The sequence below is a fragment of the Macaca fascicularis genome, chromosome 2 (assembly GCF_037993035.2).
Source record: "Macaca fascicularis isolate 582-1 chromosome 2, T2T-MFA8v1.1".
Taxonomy (NCBI): domain Eukaryota; kingdom Metazoa; phylum Chordata; class Mammalia; order Primates; family Cercopithecidae; genus Macaca; species Macaca fascicularis.
Genome location: NC_088376.1, coordinates 34655897 through 34679733, shown reverse-complemented (window position 1 = coordinate 34679733; position 23837 = coordinate 34655897). Strand labels below are relative to the sequence as shown.

The window sequence follows — 23837 nt, the reverse complement described above, 5'->3', positions numbered from 1 at the left end:
GGGTTTAGCTCAGGGCCTGATCAAGTCCTGCCTCTGTCATTTATCAGAGACAGGAGAGTTTAGCAGTTAAGGGAATGAACTCTGGAACTGGACTGTCTGGATTCAAACCCCAGCTCTGCTAATTACTGACTATGGAACCTTGAGCAAGTTACTTACTCTTTTTGTAGTGGGCTAAACAGTGGCCCCCAAAAAGATATGTCCATGCCCTCCTAAATCCTGTGCATGTGAATTTATTTGAAAGAGCCTTTGCAGATCTAATTAACTAAAGGATCTCAAGATGAGAAGGTCATCCTGGATTAACCAGGTGGGCCCCAATTCTAGTGACACAGAGGAGAGACAGAAAAGGGCCACGTGAAGAAGGAGGTAGAGTGAGGCAGTCACAAGCTGAGGCGCTGCAGCAGCCACCAGATGCTAGAAGAGACAAGAAGCAGAATCTCCCCTAAAGCCTCTGGAGTGAGTGTGGCTCTGCTAATACCTTGATTTCAAACTTTTTCCCTCCAGAGCCATGAGCACATTTCTGTTGCTTTAAACCACAAAGTTTATGGTCATTTGTTATGGAGGCCATAGCAAATGAATATATTTGGTCAATGAAAAGAGTCAAACTCTGTAAAATATTTGAAGGGATTTATTCTGAGCCAAACATGAGTGACCAATGGCCCAAACATGAGTGACCAATGGCCCATGACACATCCTTCAGGAAAACCTGAGAACATGAGCCCAAGGTGGTCAGGCTACAACATTTTAGGGAGACATAAGACATTAATCAATACATGTAAGATATACATCTTATCTTATTGGTTCAGTCTGGAAAGACGAGGCAACTGGAAGTGGGGTAGGGGGCATTTAGGTCATAGATAGATTCAAAAACTTTCTGGTTGGCAATGGGTTGAAACAGTATTGTCTAAAGACTTGGAATAAATAGAAAAGAATGCCTGGATTAAGATACGGGGTTGGTGAGGCCAAGGTTTTATGCAGATGAAGCGTCCAGGTAGCAGGCGTCAAAGAAAAGATGACACATGTTTCTTATCAGATTTAAAGAGTCTTAAAGTCTGTGTTGATGTTAATGCTGGTCAGCTGGGCCTGAATTCCAACAGGGAGGAGGGTATAATGAGGCATGTCTGACTCTCCCTTCCTAAACTAGTTTTCTTAGGTTAAGTTTGGAATACCCTTGGCCAAGGGGAGGAATCCATTCAGATGGTCAGGGGGGCTTAGAATTTCATTTTTTGGTTTACAATTCTGTATACCTCAATTTTCTCATCCATATGTAAGCTTATAATACTTACCTTGCAGAGCTGTCAAGAGAATTAAGTGAATCAATATACATAAGGCACTTTACAGCAGTAGCTGTCACATAATCAGTGATTTCAAAGTAGTGTTTATTATGACCCTTTAATAGCTGTGTGACCTTAGTTATTTTTGAGCCTGTGGTCTTTTTCCCTGTGAACAAGTAATAACAAAAATACTTAGCCTAACTATAGTATCTCAAAATGAGAGTTTGCTTCTTTCACTTAAAAATGGTCAAAGAATTCCTTCAAGCTTCTTCTGTCCTAGGAACTGCTAACATTCAGGTGTCAAACCTCACTGAAGACAACTTACAACCCACCAAAGGCAGTGATTGAAAAGATACCACGTGCCCTTGACCCCACAAAATGCTCTGGCCGGGACATTAGGTGCTAGGGGATGTGAGTCCTTTTCTCTTTCTCCTGGCTGCCACCTGGTGTGGCTGGGGGAGGGAGATGAGAAGTGGAGGTAGGGGTGAAGTGAGGGGCAGATGGCCTCTGGCTAATAACTGAGCTGGGTCATTTGTAATGATGACAAGGCATTACCCAAGAGATGAAGCAAAGGTGTATAATTAATACACAAGCAGTCCTTAAATCTCTCTCTGAAACCCTCCCTCCATTCCTTCCCTTGCTAATGAAGTCAGAGACAGGGTAAAAGCCTGTAATTACACTTGAAGTAATTAGAACGTTGTGAAATAGAAAGCTTAAGATGGGAAGCCCAAACTAATAGAATACCTATTGCTCTTGTTATTCTGACTCAGCCTGCCTAGGGTGGTGTTTTTGTAGGTCTCCACTGGGGAGCTGAAGACTGTACTGAATTTGCATAAAATGTAGACACACATGCACATCACCCTTTGTTTCCCCAGAGTGACCAAGAAAGCATCAGCATTGTGCCTTCCTCAGTTTCTACAACTTTTACCTATTAATGAAAGTCCAAATCAGCAGAACAGATTAATTTAAAAGCCCTTCCAAAGATATTTAAAAATCTGAGCATTTTGTATTCAAACTGTTTTTCTACATGCAATTCTCCCTTTCTAGCTCAGTGCTTCTCAACATCAGTGTGCCTGCAGATCACCTGAGGGTCTCCTTAAAATGCAGATTTGGATTCAGTGGGTCTGGGGTGGGGCTGAGATTCTGCATTCCTAACAAGCTCCCCAGCCTTGCTGCTGCTGTTGGAGGGGACGGGATGGGGGAGTGGTACACAATGCGAGTAGCAAGGATAAAGTCCTTCTTGGTTCCACAAGTGACTTCACTGGCCTCCTACCACAGCAATGATTCCAAACTTCTCATGTAGAGCTTGAAAAATGAATAAAAATTTTCGATTGAAGGGAGAGAAGAGAAAGTGAGGAGGAAGCATGGAGGAAGAAGGGAAAAGTGGGTGGGAAGGGAGGAGGGGAGGGAGGGAGAGAATGTGTGTGAGTGCGTGTATGCACATGATCCAGTGTCTCTTCTTATAAGGACACCAGTCCTATCAGATTGGGGCCCTATCCTTATGACCTCATTTGACCTTAATTATCTCCTTAAAGGTTTTATCTCCAAATACAGTGACTCTGGGGGTTACAGCTTCAATATGGGATACACAATTTCATCCATAACACTAACTGACCTTAGATGAACTTGATTTCTCTAAGACTTGATTCCTTCATCCCAATTGCTTAGAGACAAGAAAGAGTTTGATCATTAAATGACAAGAAATGAATTCATCTAATTAGCATTAAGTGTTCCACATATCATCTGTCACAGAATAAGTGTATTGGTTGTGTTCCTCCAGACATTGTCAAGCATTGGAGGCTAAGTAGATTATTCGTGAGGTGAAGGAAACAGCAGGAGAGAAAAAGAGAAATGAGATAGCAAAGAGAAAACAGTCAATAAAATAAAGAGTGCATTAGCTAACAAATCACCACTGGGAGAAACTGGAGCTTCATTTCACTGGGACAAGTCAGGCACCCATGTTGAACAAACACCCAGTGTCAACCCTCACTACTGAGGGAAAAGAGCCGAGATATTTATGTACCAATGAACCATCAGTCGCTGGTTGAGATCTGCTCCCAAGGGATGCCTACCTCCCCACTTCCATCTTGCTGTGCTTGTGGATGGTAGCCATGGATACCAGAGGAAACTTTCAGGCAAAGAGATGCCTGAATTGGCTGTTGGAAGTCCTACAAGCTCTGCAAGAGGGAGGCCTGGGCAGTTCTGGGCAGGTTTACCTTGCCTGCTATACAGTGAGACCAGGAAACCTTAGTTCTCTGTAATGATTGGTCCTAGTAATTGTACTAGTAGTTTGCAAAACACTAGAGAGACTCCTGTACCAAAGAATTCTAGGGCCAAACAAGTGTAAGAGTGCTTGTTTCATGGGATTCACAACTAAAGCTCTGCTGAAGTCTGTAGTTGAAATGTTCAACTTTGTATAATCCTATAATTTCCAAACTTATTTACACAAACACTTTTTCATATAATATGTATTTACCTTTTAAGGAATAAAAGTTGTGTAATGCATGTTTTGGGGCTCTCAAATTAAGGCTAGTAGAGATTTCACTACATTGTAAGATGTTTTTAATCTGTTTCTCTTCACCATTGTAGCCTGTGAACAGTAACTGCTACCTAGAAAGTATTCAATAAATATTTGTCATTGTAACTATTTTAAAGAATATCAAAAAATAATTCTGAAAATATTTTCAATAAAAGCAGCCTCATGTAAAATGACCATCTAGTTCCCAAAATGACTGTTTTGAAAGACTTTGGAATAAAGTTCAGCTGAATATAAACTTGTTGAAATACCAGTTTTTTATTCTCCTTGCTTTGTTCCCATTCACTTAATGAAACTGCATTTTTCTAAAATTGAAGACCCATGCTGTTAGAAGGCATTGTCCACTCTACTAGAGAAGAAGCACTTCTTCCCAGATCCATGTGTGGATGCAGATAAGAAGCCTAATGGTACTAAGGTCTCTCTGGTCCAACCTTGCTAAAAAGAGTATTTCAACTTCTATTTCCTCCCTCTACACGTCACCCTTTGTTGAATACCAAGGTTTGCAGCTGTGACCCCATCATAGGGTGTAAAGAATCAAATTAAGGAACTTTGACAGATGCATCCCTTTTAACCTTGATGTCAGGCACAATTTGCTATTTGTTGGCCTCAAATGTCAGCTGAAGCCAGGGTGAGCGTCCTTGTGAGTCTGACTTTCTCATCTTCTGTCAAGACCTAAAGCGTTTTTGAGCTGGGTGCAGTTGCTACAGCTGCAACAAAGTATACATGATAAGTGGGATTTGCAACAAATAGGCTTTCCTCTACAGGTCACTGCTGCAGCTGGGCTTCCCTGCTATTTTTGCCCAACTGTCCTGAGAATGGCAACATCAATGGAAACTCATTGCTTGACCACCATTATTCCAATGAAAAATTTGAAACCCTGATTATTACTCATTCCTTGGAGCTGAGACAGAAACCTCGAGGCTGTAAAACAAGTTCTTTTTCTTTTTTTTCTTTTTCAGTTAACCACTTGTTATACTCAAATGCCCATTTCCTAAGAAGGGATATTTCCTGGGAAATTGCTTATCTTCTTAGCATTTGCAAAAGGCAAAAGCTGGCATGTAGTAGCATTTTCTTCATTCCCTGCAAATGGAAACATTGGTATTTCTAGATAAGTTAAGAATGAGGAGAGAGAACTATGGCCATCCAGGTTCTCTTGGGATAAGTTTCCTTTACTCTTCCTTGAATAAAGATAATGTGAATCTTGTGAGATACTGTCTGTAAAAAATGGTCTACCCACACCTGCTAATGCAATGAGTGGGCTGTTATAGTGCTGAGATGGTTGTTGGGGTCTCCTGACGTCAGGGGAGTAGGTGACCAACGTGGATGAAACACAATGACAATGGACATTAGTATTTCTGAGACCAGATTTGTTTGGGAAATGGGATATGTTGCCTTTCTTTAGTCAGATGTTGACCTGGCTACTGCTTACAGATGACCCTTGTTTTGTCATTTACACATGTGTCTTCCCCACTTCCCTTGCTGGAAAAAAACCTGCAGAGAAACTGAACTCCATGAGGTTAGACATTGCGTCTGATTTTACTTACCACCCTATTCTTAGTGCCTACCACCAAGTCTAGCATACAGTGGGGGCCAAATCAATATTTGTAGAATGAATAAAGCATCTGCAAGATAATATGTACTTTTTAAGTGGGAGTTTCCGTTGCTACATTGCTATCATTGTTGTCATCATCATCACAGTCATGATCATGATCATCGTCATCACCAGGTGACATTTTTACAGAAATATTTTCTCTTCAGATTATAGCAGACTGAACATCAAGATCCTTAAATCTGCTTGTCCTAGGGAAGTTCTCTGGACTTCTTGCATTTGGCACTAGTAGTGACTTGGTATTTTCATTGCTGTAACACAGAGACAAAAATATATGAAGATTTCAAAGAATGAGTTTACCTCCTGGCCTTTCATGGTGATGTCCTTTCTTGTCTTTGTGTGAATAATATATGTACAGTATCATTGCTCTGCTGATAAAAAATTACTTCAAAACTTGAGAGCTTAAAAACCCAAACATTTATTATCTCAGTTGCTGTATGTCAGGGATCAGGGTACAGCTTTTCTGGGTCCTCTTCATATATTTTTGTCTCTGTGTGACAGCAATGAAAACACCAAGTCTCCACTAGTGCCAAATGCAAGCATCTCTCATGAAGCTGCATTCAAGGTGCAGTTATCTCAAGGCTCAACTTAGAGGAGAATCTTCTTGCAGGTTTATGCTCCTGGCTCTTAGCCAGAAACTTCAGTTTCTTGCTACATGGGTCTGCCTATAGGACTACTGACAATCTGTCAGCTAGCTTCCTCCAGAGTAAAGGCTCTGAAAGAGAGAAAGAATGAGAGATAGTGGTAAGATATAAGATATCATCTCATATAAGATATAAGAGATAAGAAATCACAGTCATTTTGTAACCTATTCTCAGAAGTGATATCCCATCACTTTTGTATATTCTATTTTTTAGAAGCAAGTCCACTGGGTCCATCCCACACTTGAGGAGAGAATATTACACAATACCATGAATATTACAAAGCTAGGATCATTGTGGACCATGTTAAATAGAAGCTTCCAGCCACAATGGATGATGTTGTTCCCTGTAAGCATAAGTGTAGCTTTAACTTGGTTCTTTTCACCCTTTTCTTCTTTGAGAATCATGGGTTGCCAAACAATCATCACTTCAATGCCTTGTCAAACTTCTCTTTCAAAAAAGGAAGAAAGAGGAAAAACAGAATGGGGCAAGTTCTGCTAGGAATAGCTTTCAATATGACGATGATTTTAGTTGTCATTGCACAGGTGCATTGGCATTGAATCATGAAGAGAACCCCAATTACTCCTATTAGCTTGTTTGAGCATCAGTTTTCTGATGACTTACTTTATGGCTTCCTAATGAATATATTAAAACTAGAACTCTAGAGGTTATACTTAGCCCTTTAGTTCCTTTCCCTCCCTGCACCCCATCTCCCACTTTGCCTGGAGGCTTAATGATATATTTGAGATCATTTTGAAACTTCATCTGCTTTGTCTCAACATACATGTTCAAAGTTGTCTAATTTTAATGTAAATCCTTCATCAACAATTAAGCCACCTCCCAATTGACTGCATTATCTGTAATTATTCTTCACTCACTAACTCTCTCATATCACAAACCATAAGAAGAAAGAGAAAAGGGAATAACCTATATTAGGAGAGGCTCACTGACAAACCTTGAAATATAAATTGACATGAATGTGAATGCAGAGTTTTGTAAAAAAAAATTTTTTAAATAGATCTGCAGTTAAATGACTAGTATCTCTACCTTTTGTTTCCGTTTGTGCAGATTGTTTCCCAGAGAAAGCTATCCAAATCCTTGCTGAAGCATGGGAACACAGCAGGGAAATCGTCCATCACGGTAAGCAAGCCCTCCCTAAGCAGCTGTCTGCCCGAGTGGAGAGCCTGGGCGGACTGGCCAGCCAAAACCGGACACTTGGGAAGCAGACTTTCTGACACTGGGAGTTGGCGCCACAGCTACTGAACTATTGAAATCACTCCCTTATTTTTCTTTCTTTCTGTTTTCTGACAATACAATTTTGATCCTTCTAACTCTAGGAAAAATAAATAAGGAAAGGCATTTGAAAGTAAGGTTATTTAATTCTAGTAAGCACTTCTGCAATTGCAAGATAGATTTTAGTGGAGGAGAAAGGTGTCGTTTTTGAGCACAGTGAGATTATGGAATTGTTTAGCATTTTCACACCATCAAAGCTCCAAAGCTACCTGTCCTTGTCTCTCATTTCTTTTGAGAATTCAAATTTTGCTTTGATAGCATTTTCTTCAAGGTTTGGTTTGTTGCCTAAGAAACAAAGAGCTCAGCATTTAACACTCCTCTTTGATATAATAGTTTGGAGGTTTACTGTGTGATTCAGTAGCCACTAGCCACATGTGGTTATTTAAATTTTAATAAAACTATTTAAAATTAAAGTAAATATTCAGTTCCTTAATCACACTGGCCACATATCCAGTACTCAATAGTTACAAGTGGTTAGCAGCTACCATATGGGACAGTGTAGATTATAAAACATTTCTATAATTGCAGAATGTTCTATCGGGTAATGCGAGACATATTTCTAAATAAGAGCTTACATTTTCAAATGGAATGCCTGGTATTGGAAACTTTGACATCTTCTGTTAGAGACCTTGAAAAAGGTAGAGAATGTGGTCCAACCATTTGGATGTATGGAGCAAAACACAAACAAACAAACAAACAAACAAAGACAAGCAAAAGAAACAAGGTAGAAAAAACTACAAGGAAATTCTGAATTGCTAGAGAGGCAAATGGCCAGGAAGCAAACCTCTTGAGTTCTTTTGAACATTCCTTTTTAAGTAGAGAGAAACCAATTTTTTTTTTGAGATGGTGTCTCACCCTGTCACCCAGGCTGGAGTGCAATGGCACAATCTTGGCTCACTACAACCTCCACTTCCCGGGTTCAAATGATTCTCCTGCCTCAGCCTCCCAAATAGCTGGGATTACAGGCACCTGCCACCACACCCAGCTAATTTTTGTAGTTTTAGTAGAGATGGGGTTTCACTATGTTGGCCAGGCTGATCTCCAACTCCTGACCTTGTGATCCACCTGCCTTGGCTTCCCAAAGTGCTGGGATTACAGATATGAGCCACCACACCCAGCCCTGAATTTTTTTTTTTTTTTTTTTTTTTTTTTTTTTTTTTTAAGCACAGGAAAAAATTCAAAAGAGCTATCAGTGAAAGTCGTGGCCATTCTCACAAGAACTTACCTTAGTTTATCACTTGAATATTTTAAATGACACTGTCGTGTTAAAACTTTTTCTTGACTGCCATCTTCAATCCTGAATCAAAGTGTTCTTTGAAGACACTGATGGTGTTCTGAAAAGCCGTGGACCCACGGGTTCACTCCCAAAGCCCACAAACCCAGTAGATCCAGGTATGAATTTGCTATGGTTCTTTCTCAAAAGAACAAAATCTCATCTTGCCATATTTTCTCTGAGATATCCTGAGATTTTCTTTCTCCACACATCCCAGAAAAGTTTGATCTTTTTCTTAATTTTAAGTATTTAAATACTCCTCAACTTTGGGTCTTTAGATCAAAACATTGGCTTTAGTAGCTTCTAGAAAACACTTGAAAAGGTACATGAAATTTTCTAGGTCTATGCAGTTGTGGAAAATCACAACTTTCATCAGTTCTCCAAAGGTGTCTGTGACCACAAAATACTTAAGGGTCAGTAATCAAATGAAATATAAGAGGCGTTAAGGTGGTAAGGGGCAAAAGAGGACCAAATGAAAAATACAAATATGATAGTTATTGGGTTATCAACCAGTTCTGGAATTTTTTCTATATACCTGGACTCACGTTATCTACTCTCAGTTGTTCATACATTTTTGGGTCTATCTGTCTTAAGGCAGCCATCTTAGCTTTAAGATTAAGTGTAAATAACTTAAACTTTCCAAAATATTTGGAATACTACCAGTGCCTATTGAGAGCATATGGACCCAACTCACAATGGAATTGTTGAGCCCAGATAGAAAAGAGGTAAAATTGAATTAATAGTATCTTGACATAAGCAATTTGATAAGTGTATCCATGTGCTGTGGCCACAGAATACATGGTAAATCCTAGCATTATTTATAAAGGTTTTAACTTGTCTGCAACTTGACTGGCTTCTAGATTTTTGTTGTTTTTGCTGTCATTATTTTTCTCCTAACTTTCTCCACCGATTTCTGCTCCAAGGCTTTGTTGAGAGTCACTAACTATTAAGTACTGGAAAATGACCTGTTGTGAGAAAGCCTTTTGGACAATAATTTCTTCACCTATGCAAAAATCTTTGTCAGGAATGGTCTGTACTTGGGTGTTAGGGCTTAGATCTTTACATATACACACATCTTCATCTCAGAAAACCCAGGGACGGTCTTCTGAAAAATAAGAATTAGAAAAATTTGACATGGAAACTAGTTTATTCCACCATTTCTTGTTGGTCTCACTCAAAACAGTAAAGAAATATTGCTGTTTATCCTTCTCGATAATTTACCAAAGGGAGACATTGTAGTTAGTTATAGAAATACTATCCAATGCCATGTGACTTTCAAAGAAAGAAACTCTTCCAAACTGCTCTTCTATTTCTTCCTCCAGCTTGGGTCCCACCTCTTATGTTCTCATGCTCAGCATAAATGGTGTCTAGTTATTCACCATAGTCCATTCCAGGGAGTTCCGTTGAATGCCTAGAATTGCTGTGCTATAGACACTAGGGTTGTGGAAAAACTCCTTGTCCAACATTTGTCTTTGTTGAGTTTTGAACCAAACAGGAACTAAATTTGCTCATGGGTTCTGGAGCTAAGGAGTTCACCCTCTACTGCAGCTGATGTGTGCTTTTTTCCTTTAGGTGATTGCTGAAGAATTATCTGGCAATGACGACTACGTTGAGCTTGCATTCAATGCACGGAAATTGGATGACAAGGTAAAGTGTTTGGCATTAGCCTTATTGAAGGAAGTAATAAAGCTAGCACACAGTTTAATCAGATTTCTCCCTGCAGCTATTTTTCCCTTTCCACCCACATTATCAAACAGATCCAAAAATGCAGAGAGGTCTACAAAGTAAGGTTTCCCCCACATTAAGAAGCGATTTATGAGAAGGGGAAGGGACTATAATTAAAACAGGACAATTCTATGACACTAAGACTTTCCAAATGCCACAGGTGAGATGTGCACAGGTAAATATGATTTAACCCCATTTCTAGAGACGTTCTAAGGGAGAGGAGAAGATGCAAAATGGAAGAAAAATGACATTTATTAAGCACCTGTGTTTGCCAAGTACAGGTTTAAGAGCTTTTCATGTGGTATCACATTTATTCATTTGTACAATTCCTATTTATTGGGTATTAATACTCAGCCCATTTATGCATTCACTCATTCACTCTTTTATTTGTTAATTTGTTCACTCATTCATCATTCATTTTCCTAACCTTTTTTGGGTGCTTGTTATGCATGAGGTGGTGGGAAAAAAAGATATATCAAAAATAGGCATTCCACTCTCACATCTGCAACCTGGAATTCATCACTGAAGTAAAACATACATCTAAAAAACAAATGGTATAGTAATACTATATCCATAATAGAATGTGATAAGTGATATATAATAGTGTGTCCTGGTAAGGCCAACTTATTCTACCTGGGGACATCAGGAAATACTTTATCTTTATAAACTAATTGTATTTGGATTTTAAAAGTGTCTTGAGTAGCTTATGTGAAACCATCACAGACTGTTACATTTTTAACATTAGCATGAACTAGGTGCTGGGAACTGCAGTGTGTATTGATGTCAGTTGGGAGCAAGCTTTTAACTTCACCTTTTCACAACTGTTATGCTCCTTCTCCTTCATCATCTCCCCAGATTTCAGAAGAACTCACAAAACTTTGTAGTATCTTCCCTGGTGCTATTATAAGCCATTGGCTCAGTGTATAGCAGTTTTAAGTTACCTGCTTAATGGCTTATAATGGTTTCTCTACATTTAGTAGGCTATTGAGTGCCTCTAATTTGTCGTCTGATTTATGTTAAAGTAAAAGGGGTTTGGAGGTTTGTTGGACCAGTTGGGTTTGAAGTGTTTGAGCAGTTTCCCTTTAGTCAAATGAACACTTGCTCATAGAACTGAAAGAGCCACTCGCAGCACTTAAAATGGCTCTAAATGGCTATTCCCACCATTGGCCGTACTGATTGTCCAGGGCCCTGGTCATTGCTGAGCCTCATTGCCCCAGTGCTGGAGACCCTAGTTCCTTCATAATGTGGCTGTATCTTGTCCAGATCCTTAGTAATTCAGAGAACAAATCAGAGGCCTTTGCTCCAGTTTGGACTCAAGGTAAATGGTCGTCTCAGATGGAAAGAGGGCAAAGTTGTAAAATGGAGGAGTAAGATGATACCATAAAGATCATTTCACACAACCTCTTCAGGAAATGAGGGCTCAGCAAGGTATGATGATTTACCCAAAGACACAATACTACTGCTCTGGTTTTCTACTGCTGCACGGTAAACCACCTCAAATCTAGCAACCTAAATGAAGAACTATTCCATTATAGCTAATGATTTTGAGGGTCAGAAATTCAATCAGGGTTCAATTGAGCAGTTCTGCTGTCTGTGATGTTGATGCAAGCCAATCAGTGGTACTCGGCTGGTGGATGAGCTTGTCTGGAGGGTCTACACTAGCTCTACTCACGTGCCTGGCACATGAGATGGCTGAATGGCTGGGCTTAGCTCGAACAGTCTACCAGAGTGCCCACATGGTGGTCCTGGAGTAGTCACACTTCCTTTAGAGTATCTGGCTTCTTCCAGAAAGAGCATCTCAAGAGAATAAGGGAGACACTCCATAGCCTTTTCTTACCCCTTCCTGACCTTGGAAGTCATGCGTCATTCACTTCTGCTGCATTCTTTTGGTTGCAAGCGAGTCATGAGGCCATGACTAGGACTCCACATCGTGTTAGGGCAGTGGCAAAATCATACTGTAGAAAAAGCATGTGGACTATGAACTTGCGGTGGTCATGTTTACAAAATGCAATCTATCACAAAATTTTTATGATAGAAATAGAATAAAATAATACAATTATTTCATGTCACAGCTGGAAAAATAGTTCCCAGATGCTCTCAAGGAGGACCCTTTTCTAGCTTTTAGCGTTAAACAATTTTATAACTACCTACATGTTAGCAGTTAAAACTTACTGTATCTAGTTAAACTTATTGTATGACTAAAAGTCACTATAAAATAAATAATGCTCCTAATTTTTTATTGTGTTAATGAATATCATGAAAGTAACTAGTTTCTACATACATTTAAAAACTGAAGTATGAATATATAGGAAAAATATGCTATATCCAATTCAGACAGTGGTTGTAGGATGCCTGGATCTCCAGTCTCTTGGCAGTAACCCTGGTAGCCCCCAGGAGTCCACATACTTTAGGTAGAAAGCCACTGTCTAATCCAACTGCCTTATTTTATAGGTGAAAAATCTGAGATTCAGAGATGTGATATGACTTACTGAAAGCCACATAGGCACACACACACAAAAATCAGTGCAACAGAGGGACTCAATCAGATTGCCTGACAAAATCTAAGTCTTTTGGAGCAGAGAGTTAATGAATAATAGGTGTTTGGTCTCAGAATATGGAAGACTTGGAAATGTTTTCATGTGTTTCAGGGAAGTAGGAAGCCAGGAAGAGGGGAGGTAAGAGGGGAGGTCAGGCAGCAGTCCTCCAAGTAAGATGCATGGTCCCAATACCTTTGCAGGGGAACCCATGAAGTCAATGCCATTTTCATAATAATGCTAAGACATAATTTTATTTATTCACTCTCATTCTCTCATACATGTAAAGTGGAGTTTTCCAGAGGCTACATGATGCCTAATATCACAACAGCATAAATATGAGGATTCTGCTGCATTCTATTAAGCTAATCATTAAATTGGTTTGCAAAAAGGTAAACTAATACCATTCTCACTATTTTTTAAGTTTGGAAAACATAATTATAATAATTATTTCCATTAAAATACTATTTTTGTTATGATGTAGTAGGTTTATTTTCTTATTTTTTAAACAATGTAACAAATATTTTAACAATTTAACAGCTTTATAATATGGCAAATATTAATACATACAACAAAACAAAAGCTCTTTGGGATCCCCAATAATTTTTAAGAATGTAAAGGGGTCTTAAGACCAGAAGTTTGAGAATCCCTGTTATAGGGTATATGGAAAAGCACTAAGTACTTTTGCAAACCACAGTGACAGAGAAATGCACCATTCTTTTTGACAGAAATAGCCATTTTTAACTTGTTTTCAACAGACTAGCAATCACCTCCTCACTCTTCAATGAGAGCGAGTACATAAAATAGCTTAGGTTTGTGATAAATAACTTATTTATCTAATGTTAATGCAATTCACTTAGTAGAGAAAGGGACTTTCTTACTCATAAAGCACATTTGTTACATTAGCAACTAGTTGGCAATTAATCTAACAAGTAAGTAGAGGCAGAAATGTAATAATCACTTTAGAACATTCCAGCTGACAAAGGATTCATTCTCTTCCCGTTCTCGAGAAAGTACTCATATTGGTGCATTGGAACTAATTCCCACCCTGGTGGTCTCCACATATGTGGTAGTAATCATTATAGACTGCATTTTCCGTGTTCCCGTGACGCTAGTTTGATGGGGTGCAATATAAGTAAACAAATCTGTCTCTAAAGTAGAGGTTGGCAGACTTTTTAATAAAGGGCTAGATGATAAATATTTTAGGTTTTGCAGGACGCATGATCTCTGTCCCCACTACTCAACTCTGCCTTTGAAGCATGAAAACAACCATAGACAATACAAAAATGAATGAGTGTGGCAGTGTTCCAATAAAACTTTATTCACAAAAACAAAGCTGGATTTGGCTCATGTGCCATAGTTTGCTGACCCCCACTCTAAAACAATGTAAAATCTCTACCTGCTGTGATGTGATTTTACTATGTTTAAGTATGCCTGCTTGAAACTGTAATCTGTTCTGCATTAATGATAGAAAATTATAATTATTGAGCATCTATTGTGCACCAAGTATCAGGTGTCTAACTTACATTATCTCCAAAACTCATAAGCATATTCCCAAAAGTTAGTATCTTTATTTCCATTTTACAGATAAAGCATACTCAGATCAGACATTTCCCAGAGTCACAAAATTAGTAAGCTATACAGCCTGGATATGCCTGCATCTTTCAGATAATTTATTCTAGGTCCAATATTTCACTTTCAAGGTCACTGTCATGGATATGCACTGATTCCTAATTGCCTATCACCCTGTCACTTAGCTAAATTTCTTTTATATTGAACTAAAAAAGCAGAATAATATGGTCTCTGTGTTATTAAACAATTTTACCACAGCACAACTTCGGTAAAACAGTCAATTCATTCATCTTTATTGAACTGAACTGTCCCAATGGCCATCTTAGTGCTAATAATCAAGTTTAAAAAGCTGAAAATTCCAAGTTAAAGTGACCACACAATTAGACCCAGAATTGTTGTTTTGAAGCTGTGAATTTCTGAATGTACACTTGAGATTTTGAGGAGCGTATGAATTATTTCATTTCCATGAATCAGATGCCTTCTTAATAGTAATCATCTCTGATATTTGTATAGTTTTTTACAAAATGCCTTCATGAATTTTTTTCTTCTATTGATAATCATCATAGCAGCCAACTTTTTTTAATATTTCAACTGTCATTTCAGATTCAGGGGCTACAGGTGCAGGTTTGTTACATGAGTATATTGCATGACACTGAGGTTTGGAGTATAATTGTTCTCATTACCCAGGTAGTAAGCATAGGACCCAATAGGTAGTTTTTCAGCCCTTGCTCCCTTCCCTCTCTCACTGCTCCAGTAGTCACCATTGTCCACTGTTCCCATCTTTATGTCCATGTGTACCCAATGTTTAGCTCTCAGAAGTGAGAACATGTGGTATTTGATTTTCTGTTGCTGTGCTAATTCCCTTAGGATAATGGCCTTCAGCTGCATCCAGTGTGTTACAGAAAACATTATTTTGTTTTATGGCTGTGTAGTATTCTATGGTATATAAGTGCCAAATTTTCTTTATTCAATTCACTGTTAATTGGCACCTAGATTGATTATATGCCTTTGCTATTATGAATAGTGCTTTGATGAACATACAAGTGCATGTGTCTTTTTGGCAAAATGATTTCTTTTCCTTTGGGTATATACCAGTAATAGGATGGCTGAGTTGAATGGTAGTTCTGTTTTAAGTTCTTTAAGAAATCTCCAAACTGCTTTCCACAGTGACTGAACTAATTTACGTTCCCACAAACAGTATATAAGTGTTTCCTTTTCCCCATAGCCTCACCAACATCTGTTATTTTTTAAAGTTTTAGTAATAGGTATTCTGACTGGTGTGAGATGGTATCTCATTGTGGTTTTGATTGGCATTTCTCTCACAATCAGTGACATTGGGCATTTTTTCATATGTATGTTGACCACTTGCAGGTTGTCTTTTGATAAGTGTCTGCTCATGTCCTTTGCCCAATTTTTAACAGGGTTCTTTATTTGTTTATTTTTGATTATTGAATTGTTTAAGTTCCTTATAGATTCTGAATATTAGATCTTTGCCAGAGGAATAGTTTGATAATATTTTCTCCCACTCTATTGACCACTTGTTACTCTGTTAATAGCTTTTTTTCTAACTGTGCAGAGGCTCTTTAGTTTAATTAGGTCCCACTTGTCAATATTTTTTGTTGCAATTTGTTTTTGTTGCTTTTGAGGACTTACATAAATTCTTTGCCAAGGCCAACATCCAGAATGATATTTCATATGTTCTCTTCTAGGATTTATATAATTTGAGGTCTTACGTTTAAAGCTTTATTCAATCTTGAATTAATTTTTGTATATGGTGAAATGTAAGGGTCCAGTTTCATTCTTCTGCATATTGCTAGCCAGTTATCCCAGCATTATTTATTGAATAGGGAGTCCTTTCTTCATTTCTTATTTTTGTCAACTTTGTCAAAGAAGAGATGGCTGTAGGTATGTGGCTTTTTTTCTGGATTATCCTGTTCCACTGGTCTTATGTGTCTGTTTTTGTCCCAGTACCATGCTTCTTTGGTTATTGTAGCCTTATAGTATAGTTTGAAGTTGGGTAATGTGATGCCTCTGGCTGTTCTTTTTGCTTAGGAATACTTTGGTGATTCAGGCTTTTTCTTGTTCTATATGAATTTTACAATAGCTTTTTCTAATTCTGTGAAAAACTATGTTTATAGTTTGATAAAAGTAGCATTGAATCTATAGATTGCTTTTGGCAGTATGGCCATTTTAACAATATTGATTCTTCTGATTCATAAGCATGGAATGTTTTTCCATTTGTTTGTGTCATCTATGATTTCTTTCACCAGTGTTTTGTAGTTCTCCTTGTAGAGATCTTTTACCTCTTTGGTTAGATGTATTCGTAGGCATTTCATTTTTTCTAGCTATTATAAATGGGATTGTGTTCTTGATGGAGCTCTCACTTTGCACAGAAATGCTACTGATTTTTGCACATTGACTTTGTATTCTGAAACTTTGCTGAATATCAGTTCTAGGAGTCTTTCGCCATAGTCTTTACGGTTTTCTAGATATAGAATTATATCATCAACAAAGACAGACAGTTTGGCTTCTTTTTCTATTTGGATGTCTTTTATTTCTTTCTCATGCCCGAGTGCTCTGGTGAGGACTTTTAGTACTATATTGAACAGGAATGGTGAGAGTCGACATGTTTGTCTTGTTTCTGCTCTTAAGCAGAATGCTTCCAGCTTTTGCCCATTCAGTATGATGTTGGCTGTGGGTTTGTCATAGATGGCTCTTATTATTTTCAGGTATGTTCCTTCGCTGCCTAGTTTGTTGAGGGTTTTTATCATGAAGGGATTTGGATTTTCTCAAAACCTTTTTTCTACATCTATTGAAATGATCATATGGTTTTTGATATGTGTATGTTGAACCAACCTTGCTTCCCAGGAATAAAGCATACTTGATTGTAATGGCTTAAATTTTGTTGTGCCACTGGATTTGGGTTGCTACTATTTTGTTGGGGATTTTTGCAGCTAACATTTTTTCAGTCCTCACCATGTACCAGGCACTGGACTCAACACTTGCCATGCACCAGCTCCTCTAATTCTCCTACGTCACTATCAGGCAAAGGGTGATACTCCTTCCATTATGAATGGCAAACTAAGCCTTGGAGAAATTAAATATTTTGTCCACAGTTATTCAGATTATATGTGGTAGAGTTGAGATTTGAAAGCAGTGCTAAAGCCAGTATGCTGCATATAGATTTTCAGCTACCTGAAGACAGAGGCCGTACCTGACCTTTCTTTCATTGACTTTTTAGTATGCCCTCCTGACAATAACTTCATGCCTAATTCATTCATGGTATTTAAAAAGAATGTGAAATACAATAGAAAAAGCATTGTGATATATAACATGTAAAATAAACATACAACAAGCAAAAGAAATAGGGCACTAAGTTGTATATAGATCATGCTTGCAAATTTCTTTAAAAGAAAGAAAGAAAAGTCTATGAAGAGTCTAGAAACAGACTTGCCAAAATTCTGTTGATGGTTATGGAATTATGGGTTCAATTATGGGTTCTTTTTTCCTTCTTTTTATTTTTGTCATCTGTTTTCTATATTTTTCATTTTTAAATAAAAGTGATGGTAACAAAAGTTTTAAATTAACAGTAAAGAGGGAAAAATAAGAAAGTTCTTACATTGTGGTTAGCAGTTTTAAAGTATGAATCATAAAAACATCCCCCGAGGGACCAACGATCTATTTAAAGAGGCAAAGCATGAAGCTACAAGAGGAGCCCAGGGGCACATAGGAACAAGCTACTGTAGCCCACATCCATAGGGAGAGGGAGAAGAGAGGGAGGTTTTGATTTTTTAAGATGCATGTAGAAACAGAAACCAGCCTAAGGACAAACGTCTTAAGTAAATGCATAGAGGTGGGAATCAGCTAGAAGTGCGTCTGAGAGAGAAATGGGCCATTTCGGGGGAGAGGCAATGTTTGAAGGGCAAGATTATGACAAAAACCACCATTTTGACAAGATGAAGGCTGTGGCAATCTGATACCTTCAGAAATAGAGTAGTAGGGGGTGTTCCAGACTCTGGGTGTTGTGGAGCATGGTGTTCGGTTCCTGGCTGCATGGGAAGGAAAACACAGGGGAAGATACTTATTTACACTTCTCATCTCCTCTTTCTAAGATATCCTACAAAGTTTCTAGACTGACATTCTTCACTGCAGAGCCAACTATATTACTTTTCCACTCAAAATCCTTCAATAATTCCCGCTGCCTCTCCAGGCCAGTGCAAAGACTTCGCATGAGCATATAAGGCCCTTCACTTCATGGGGCCAACTTGGCCAGAATTGTCTCCAATTCCTCCCCTATGCTTCCTTAGGCTATAGTCTCATTAAATTACTTGGGGTATCCTCCTCTATGTCTGTTAAAAATTCATCAACTTCCCTCCCTTCCCTCAATACTCCTTGTACCTTCATTCATTAATTCATTCGCTCATTTACTCATTTATACCTAGCTGTGGGTTATATTTATTTGTATACTTTTCTTACCAGCAACCTAGATGGTACTTTGGAAGACAGAGATCAGGTTCTATCTGTCCTTATATCTCAACATCAAGCACAAAACTCTGTGATCAGTATATGTCCTACAAATGTTTTGCTGAGCTGAAGACTAGGATGACTGGTAAAGACATTGATAGTAAGGAAAAATTTAGAAGTAGAGACCAAATGAAGGAAAATAATGAGTTTGACTCTGGCTTGCTCAACTTTTAGGAATAATACATGACTTTTAAGGCAAATATGGATTTAATTCTACTTTGCTAAAGTCTAGATTTCTGGAAAAAAATTACCTGGTGAAATCATAATAAAAGTGTGATGGTGAGGAATAAGGTTTTTGCTCAGACAGCCTCCTATTCTATACCAGGTATCCATTCACTTATTTATATATTTATTCATTCATTCAATAAGCAGTATATACTACTAAAATCTAGACACTATGGAAAATGCTGGGGAAATAGTAGAAATATGAAGGAAAATAAAGCTTCTCCTCTTTGAGAATTTATAATCTACTGGGGGTAAAAATCAAGTTTTTAAAAGAGATAGAGATATGTTCCATTTCCAACAATGAAGCATTTATTTATTTTACATCATTCTCTCACTAAAAACAAATATAAACACTAGAAAAGACACAAGAGACATGTATTTGAGAGTCCTGAGGCAGTGTAGATTTGAGGGGCCAAGAAACTGGACAGAAGAGAAACCCAGGGAGGTGCTTAAGACATTCTGTGCAGATTTTCCACTCAAGGGAATTCCTCAAGGCTGATTCCTAAAATAGTGTGGATAGAAAGGCTGGGAAGCCTAGTTTAAAAAAATAGCTACTAAGAAACAGAAACTGAGTAGAGCTTTTGGTGGTCTCATGGGACTGGGGAGAAAAACTGAAGTTCAGGGCTATTGAGAGAGCAAGGGATAAAGACACAGAGATGCATCAGAGAAGAGAAGTAGTCCAACAGTCTGAGTGGCTTATCATCTCAAGGCATTCACTAATTAGCAAAAGCAGCATAGAGAGAAACTGAACAAAAACCTAGAGCTAAGAAATTATGAAAATAAACGGAGCATTTGAGGCTCTCACAAATAAAAATTGGCATTGAAGACTTGTCAAGGAAGAACACCCCTCGTGAACACAGGTTTTTAGTTAGGGTCCTTTAAGGACTATACCCAAGGAGTAAAGGGAATCAGAAATAGATTGGGGCCTTAAAGACATTTGAAGAAACTCAGCCTCTAAATAGCTTAATCCTAATTGGATTCAGGAGACTTCTCCCATTATAATCACTTGCTAAAAGCTAAAGACTCATGTAAAAACCTTCATAATCTTCATTACACATTGTCTACTATTTAATAAAAAATTAACAAGCATACCAAGAGGTGGAACCAAGAAAGAGACAATAAAAACAGACCTATAGGTGATCCAGACATTGTAGTCATTACATAGGCATTAAAATAACTATAATGAACCTGTTTAAGACAACAGGTACAGTGATTTTCAAAGAACTGAAATTTGAATTGATGTTTGAAGAATACCTTGAATTTCAACTAATCCAGTACTGACTTTACAAAGAACTTAGTTTTTGGATGCAATTAATTCTAGCCAAGGGTGGATCACGGGGATGAGGAACAAAGGAAGAAAGGGTGAAGCACATCATCACAGGTAAAGAGAAGAGAGTTTGGGTAGAATTGAGCAGGAAGAGAGGACAAGCATGGCCTCCCTTCCACATATAAACAATAGAAAATCAAGAGGGTTTTCCTACTAATATTGATTAAATATTCCTGATTGATCAGGACTAGATCACATGCAGGAGGAAAAACAACAACTCATTGATGTTTATCTATTTTAGGATTTCTTCAGTAAATCTGACCCATTTCTGGAAATTTTTCGTATGAATGATGATGCAACTCAGCAGCTGGTGCACCGAACTGAGGTAAGAAGAGTCATCTTCAGCTATGCCATCTTATCTCCTAAGATGATAAATTGACCTGTTTTGAGAAACTCCTTTTATTACTTTTTTTTTTTTTTTTCTTTTTGAGATGGAGTCTCACTGTGTCACCCAGGCTAGAGTGTAGTGGTGCAATCTCAGCTCACTGCAACCTCCGCCTCCCCGCTTCAAACAATTCTCTGCTTCAGCCTCCTGAGTAGCTGGGGTTACAGGTACCTGCCACCATGCCCAGCTAATTTTTGTGTTTTTAGTAGAGACAGGGTTTCAGCATCTTGGCCAGGCTGGTCTTGAACTCCTGACCTCGTGATCCACCCGCCTCAGCCTCCCAAAGTGCTGGGATTACAGGCATGAGCCACCGCACCTGGCCTCCTTTTATTTCTTAATGTCTATAGATATACACTCAGACCTGAAATCTTCAATGTCCTCAAGAAGATTCTGCCATTTTCAGCTTTTTTTTTTCACTTTTAATCTTTAATTTAGTTGTCAAAAGAACCTCTCTAACCCCAATTTCTATTGTTAACTTTCAAAACAGACAATTAGCAACTTATTCATAATAGAAGTATAAATACTAGCTAACATTTAATGAGGTTATTTGGATGTCTAGGTGCCAAGAATTAGACTGTTCTTTACATGCATAATTTTATTTCTCACAAAAATTCCTTATACATGATGATGATGATGATGATGACAACCCCCATTTTACAGTTGAAGAAACTGAACTTTAAGGAGGTTAAGTCACTTACCCAGGTCTACCAGCTAGCAAAGGGTGGTGCTGAGGTTTCAATTGAGGTTGACGCTGAGCTTCATGGTAATTTGGGAACTCAATCTTCCTCCCCAGGGAAAGTACATACATTGGACTGATGTCAGTCCTACCACATGAACACCTGACCTTTCCTAGCAGTCACTTAGTCTAGCTGTATCTCCTTCTTACTCTTCCTCTTCTTTCTCCAAGTGGCTCCAACTTTATCTCTTACTGCCCTACGCCCTACTACCCACTACCACACACACATTCAACAACTAACCACGATCTCCATTTTTCATTTTATTTTACTTGTAAGCCAGTTCAAGAGGGATTTTGTAGGAGTGAAGTACATTGATAAGAAGGAAGTGATATACTTGTGCTGAATGACTTGGAGCTGAGAGAAGACCCAGTTATGCTTGCATAACAGTTGCAGGGTAAAAAAAGAAGAAACCCCCACGACTTTCATAAGGTGATGGTGTGGTTGCTATGTCCCCACAACATCACTTTGGAAATCCAGTTTCCTGAAGTGACAGAGTTGCAGGTGTTGTTAAGGGAATGTTTCATGTCATTGTTATGGTAGACAAAAATTAAATAGTCTTGGATGGGCTAGTTGTGGATATCATCTGATACAAAGTTGATATCTAATAAAATGTGTTTAATAAAAGAATAAACATATAAATGCTGTTAAATATAAATAGTATGTCTGTTGCATGCTATAGAACAATGTAATTCTTTGGAACTTAATCCCTGAAGAATAAGTTGAGGTACAGCTAGTACAGTTGCCCTGAGTGATATCTCATCACCACCACCAAAAGAGGTCTTTCACCCATTAAGTTTCCTTAGGTGAAACAAACTTCTTTTGAGGGAAGTGGAGCAAGATGGCCAAATAGAAGCCTCCACTAATCATCCTGTAATCATCCTTCCCATAGGAAGACCAAATTAAACAACTCTCCACACACACACACAAAGCAACTTCATAAGAACCAAACATCAGGTGAATGACCACAGTACTTGGTTTTAACATCATATCATTGAAAGAGACACTGAAGAGGATAAGAAAGACAGTCTTGAATTGCTGATACCTCTCCTCCCTCATCCCCTTGGCAGTGGCTGCATGGTGCAGATAGAGCAACTGTGTGCTTGGGGAAGAGAGTGCAGTGATTATGGGAGCTTGCACTGGAACTTAGTGCTGCCCCATCACAGCAGAAAGCAATACTGGGCATAACTCATCCTGTGCCCATAGAGGAAGAATTTAAACCAGTCCTAGCCAGAGGGGATCACTCATCCCAGGAGTGGAAACCTGAGTTCTGGCAGGCCTTGCCACTGCAAGCTGAAGGGCTCTGGGGTCCTAAATAAACTTGAAAGGCAGTCTAAGCCAAAAATACTGCAATTTCTGGGCAAGTACTGGTGCTCTGCTGGACTCATAGCCAGTGGGCTTAGGGGGCATGCAACCTAGTGAGACACCAGCCAAAGTCACCAAGGGAATACCTGCACCACCCCTCAGGTGCATGCATCACCAAGGAATGTGTGCCCCACACCCTAGGCAGTGCAGCACACAGCTCCAGGAGACACTCCTTCCTCCCACTCGAGGAGAGGAGAGGAAAGTGTAAATAGAACTTTGTCTTGCAACTTGGATACCATCTCAGCCACAATAGAATAGGGCACCATGCAGAGTCCTGAGGTCCCCATTCCAGGCCCTAGCTCCCAGCTAACATTTCTAGACAAACCCCGGGCCAAAAGGAAGCCTACTGCCTTGAAGGGAAGCAGGATTCATTACCTTCTGACTAAAAATCTCTTGGGTCCCGAATAATCAGCAATTGTAGCCGGGCTGTACTCGTCATGGGCCTTGGATGAAACACAGAGACATGGTGGTTTAGATGTGATGCAGTGCATTCCCAGCTATGGTGGCTATTGGGGGAGATTCTTTCTGCTTGAGCAAAGGACAGTGACAAAGAAAGGGGACTTCGTTTTGCAACTTAGGTACCGGCTCAGCCACAGTGAGGTAGAGCAGCAGTTGGGCTCTTGGGGGTCCCCGATTAAAGGCTTTGGCTCTTGGATAGCATTTCTGGACCTGCTTTGGGTAAGAGAGGAGTCCACTTCCCTGAAGAGAGAGTCCTAGGACTGGCAGCATTCACCACAAGCTGACTAATGAATACTTGGGCCTTGAGTGAATGTTGGCGGTAGGCAGGCAGTACTTGCTGTGGTCCCAGCTTGGTGGTGGCCAA

At 38.9% G+C, this 23837-nt stretch overlaps 1 protein-coding gene across 9 annotated transcripts in view; it reads left to right on the top strand.

The window, feature by feature from the left end:
* CPNE4 (copine 4) overlaps window positions 1-23837 on the top strand; it is a 509383-nt gene that overhangs the window by 333085 nt on the left and 152461 nt on the right. For all 9 annotated transcript variants that reach the window (XM_045386989.2, XM_074031048.1, XM_074031049.1 and 6 more), the window contains 3 exons: window positions 7126-7197; window positions 10196-10270; window positions 20772-20855. In XM_045386989.2, coding sequence (XP_045242924.1) covers window positions 7126-7197; window positions 10196-10270; window positions 20772-20855 — 231 coding nt within the window. The remainder of the gene's footprint in view (window positions 1-7125; window positions 7198-10195; window positions 10271-20771; window positions 20856-23837) is intronic.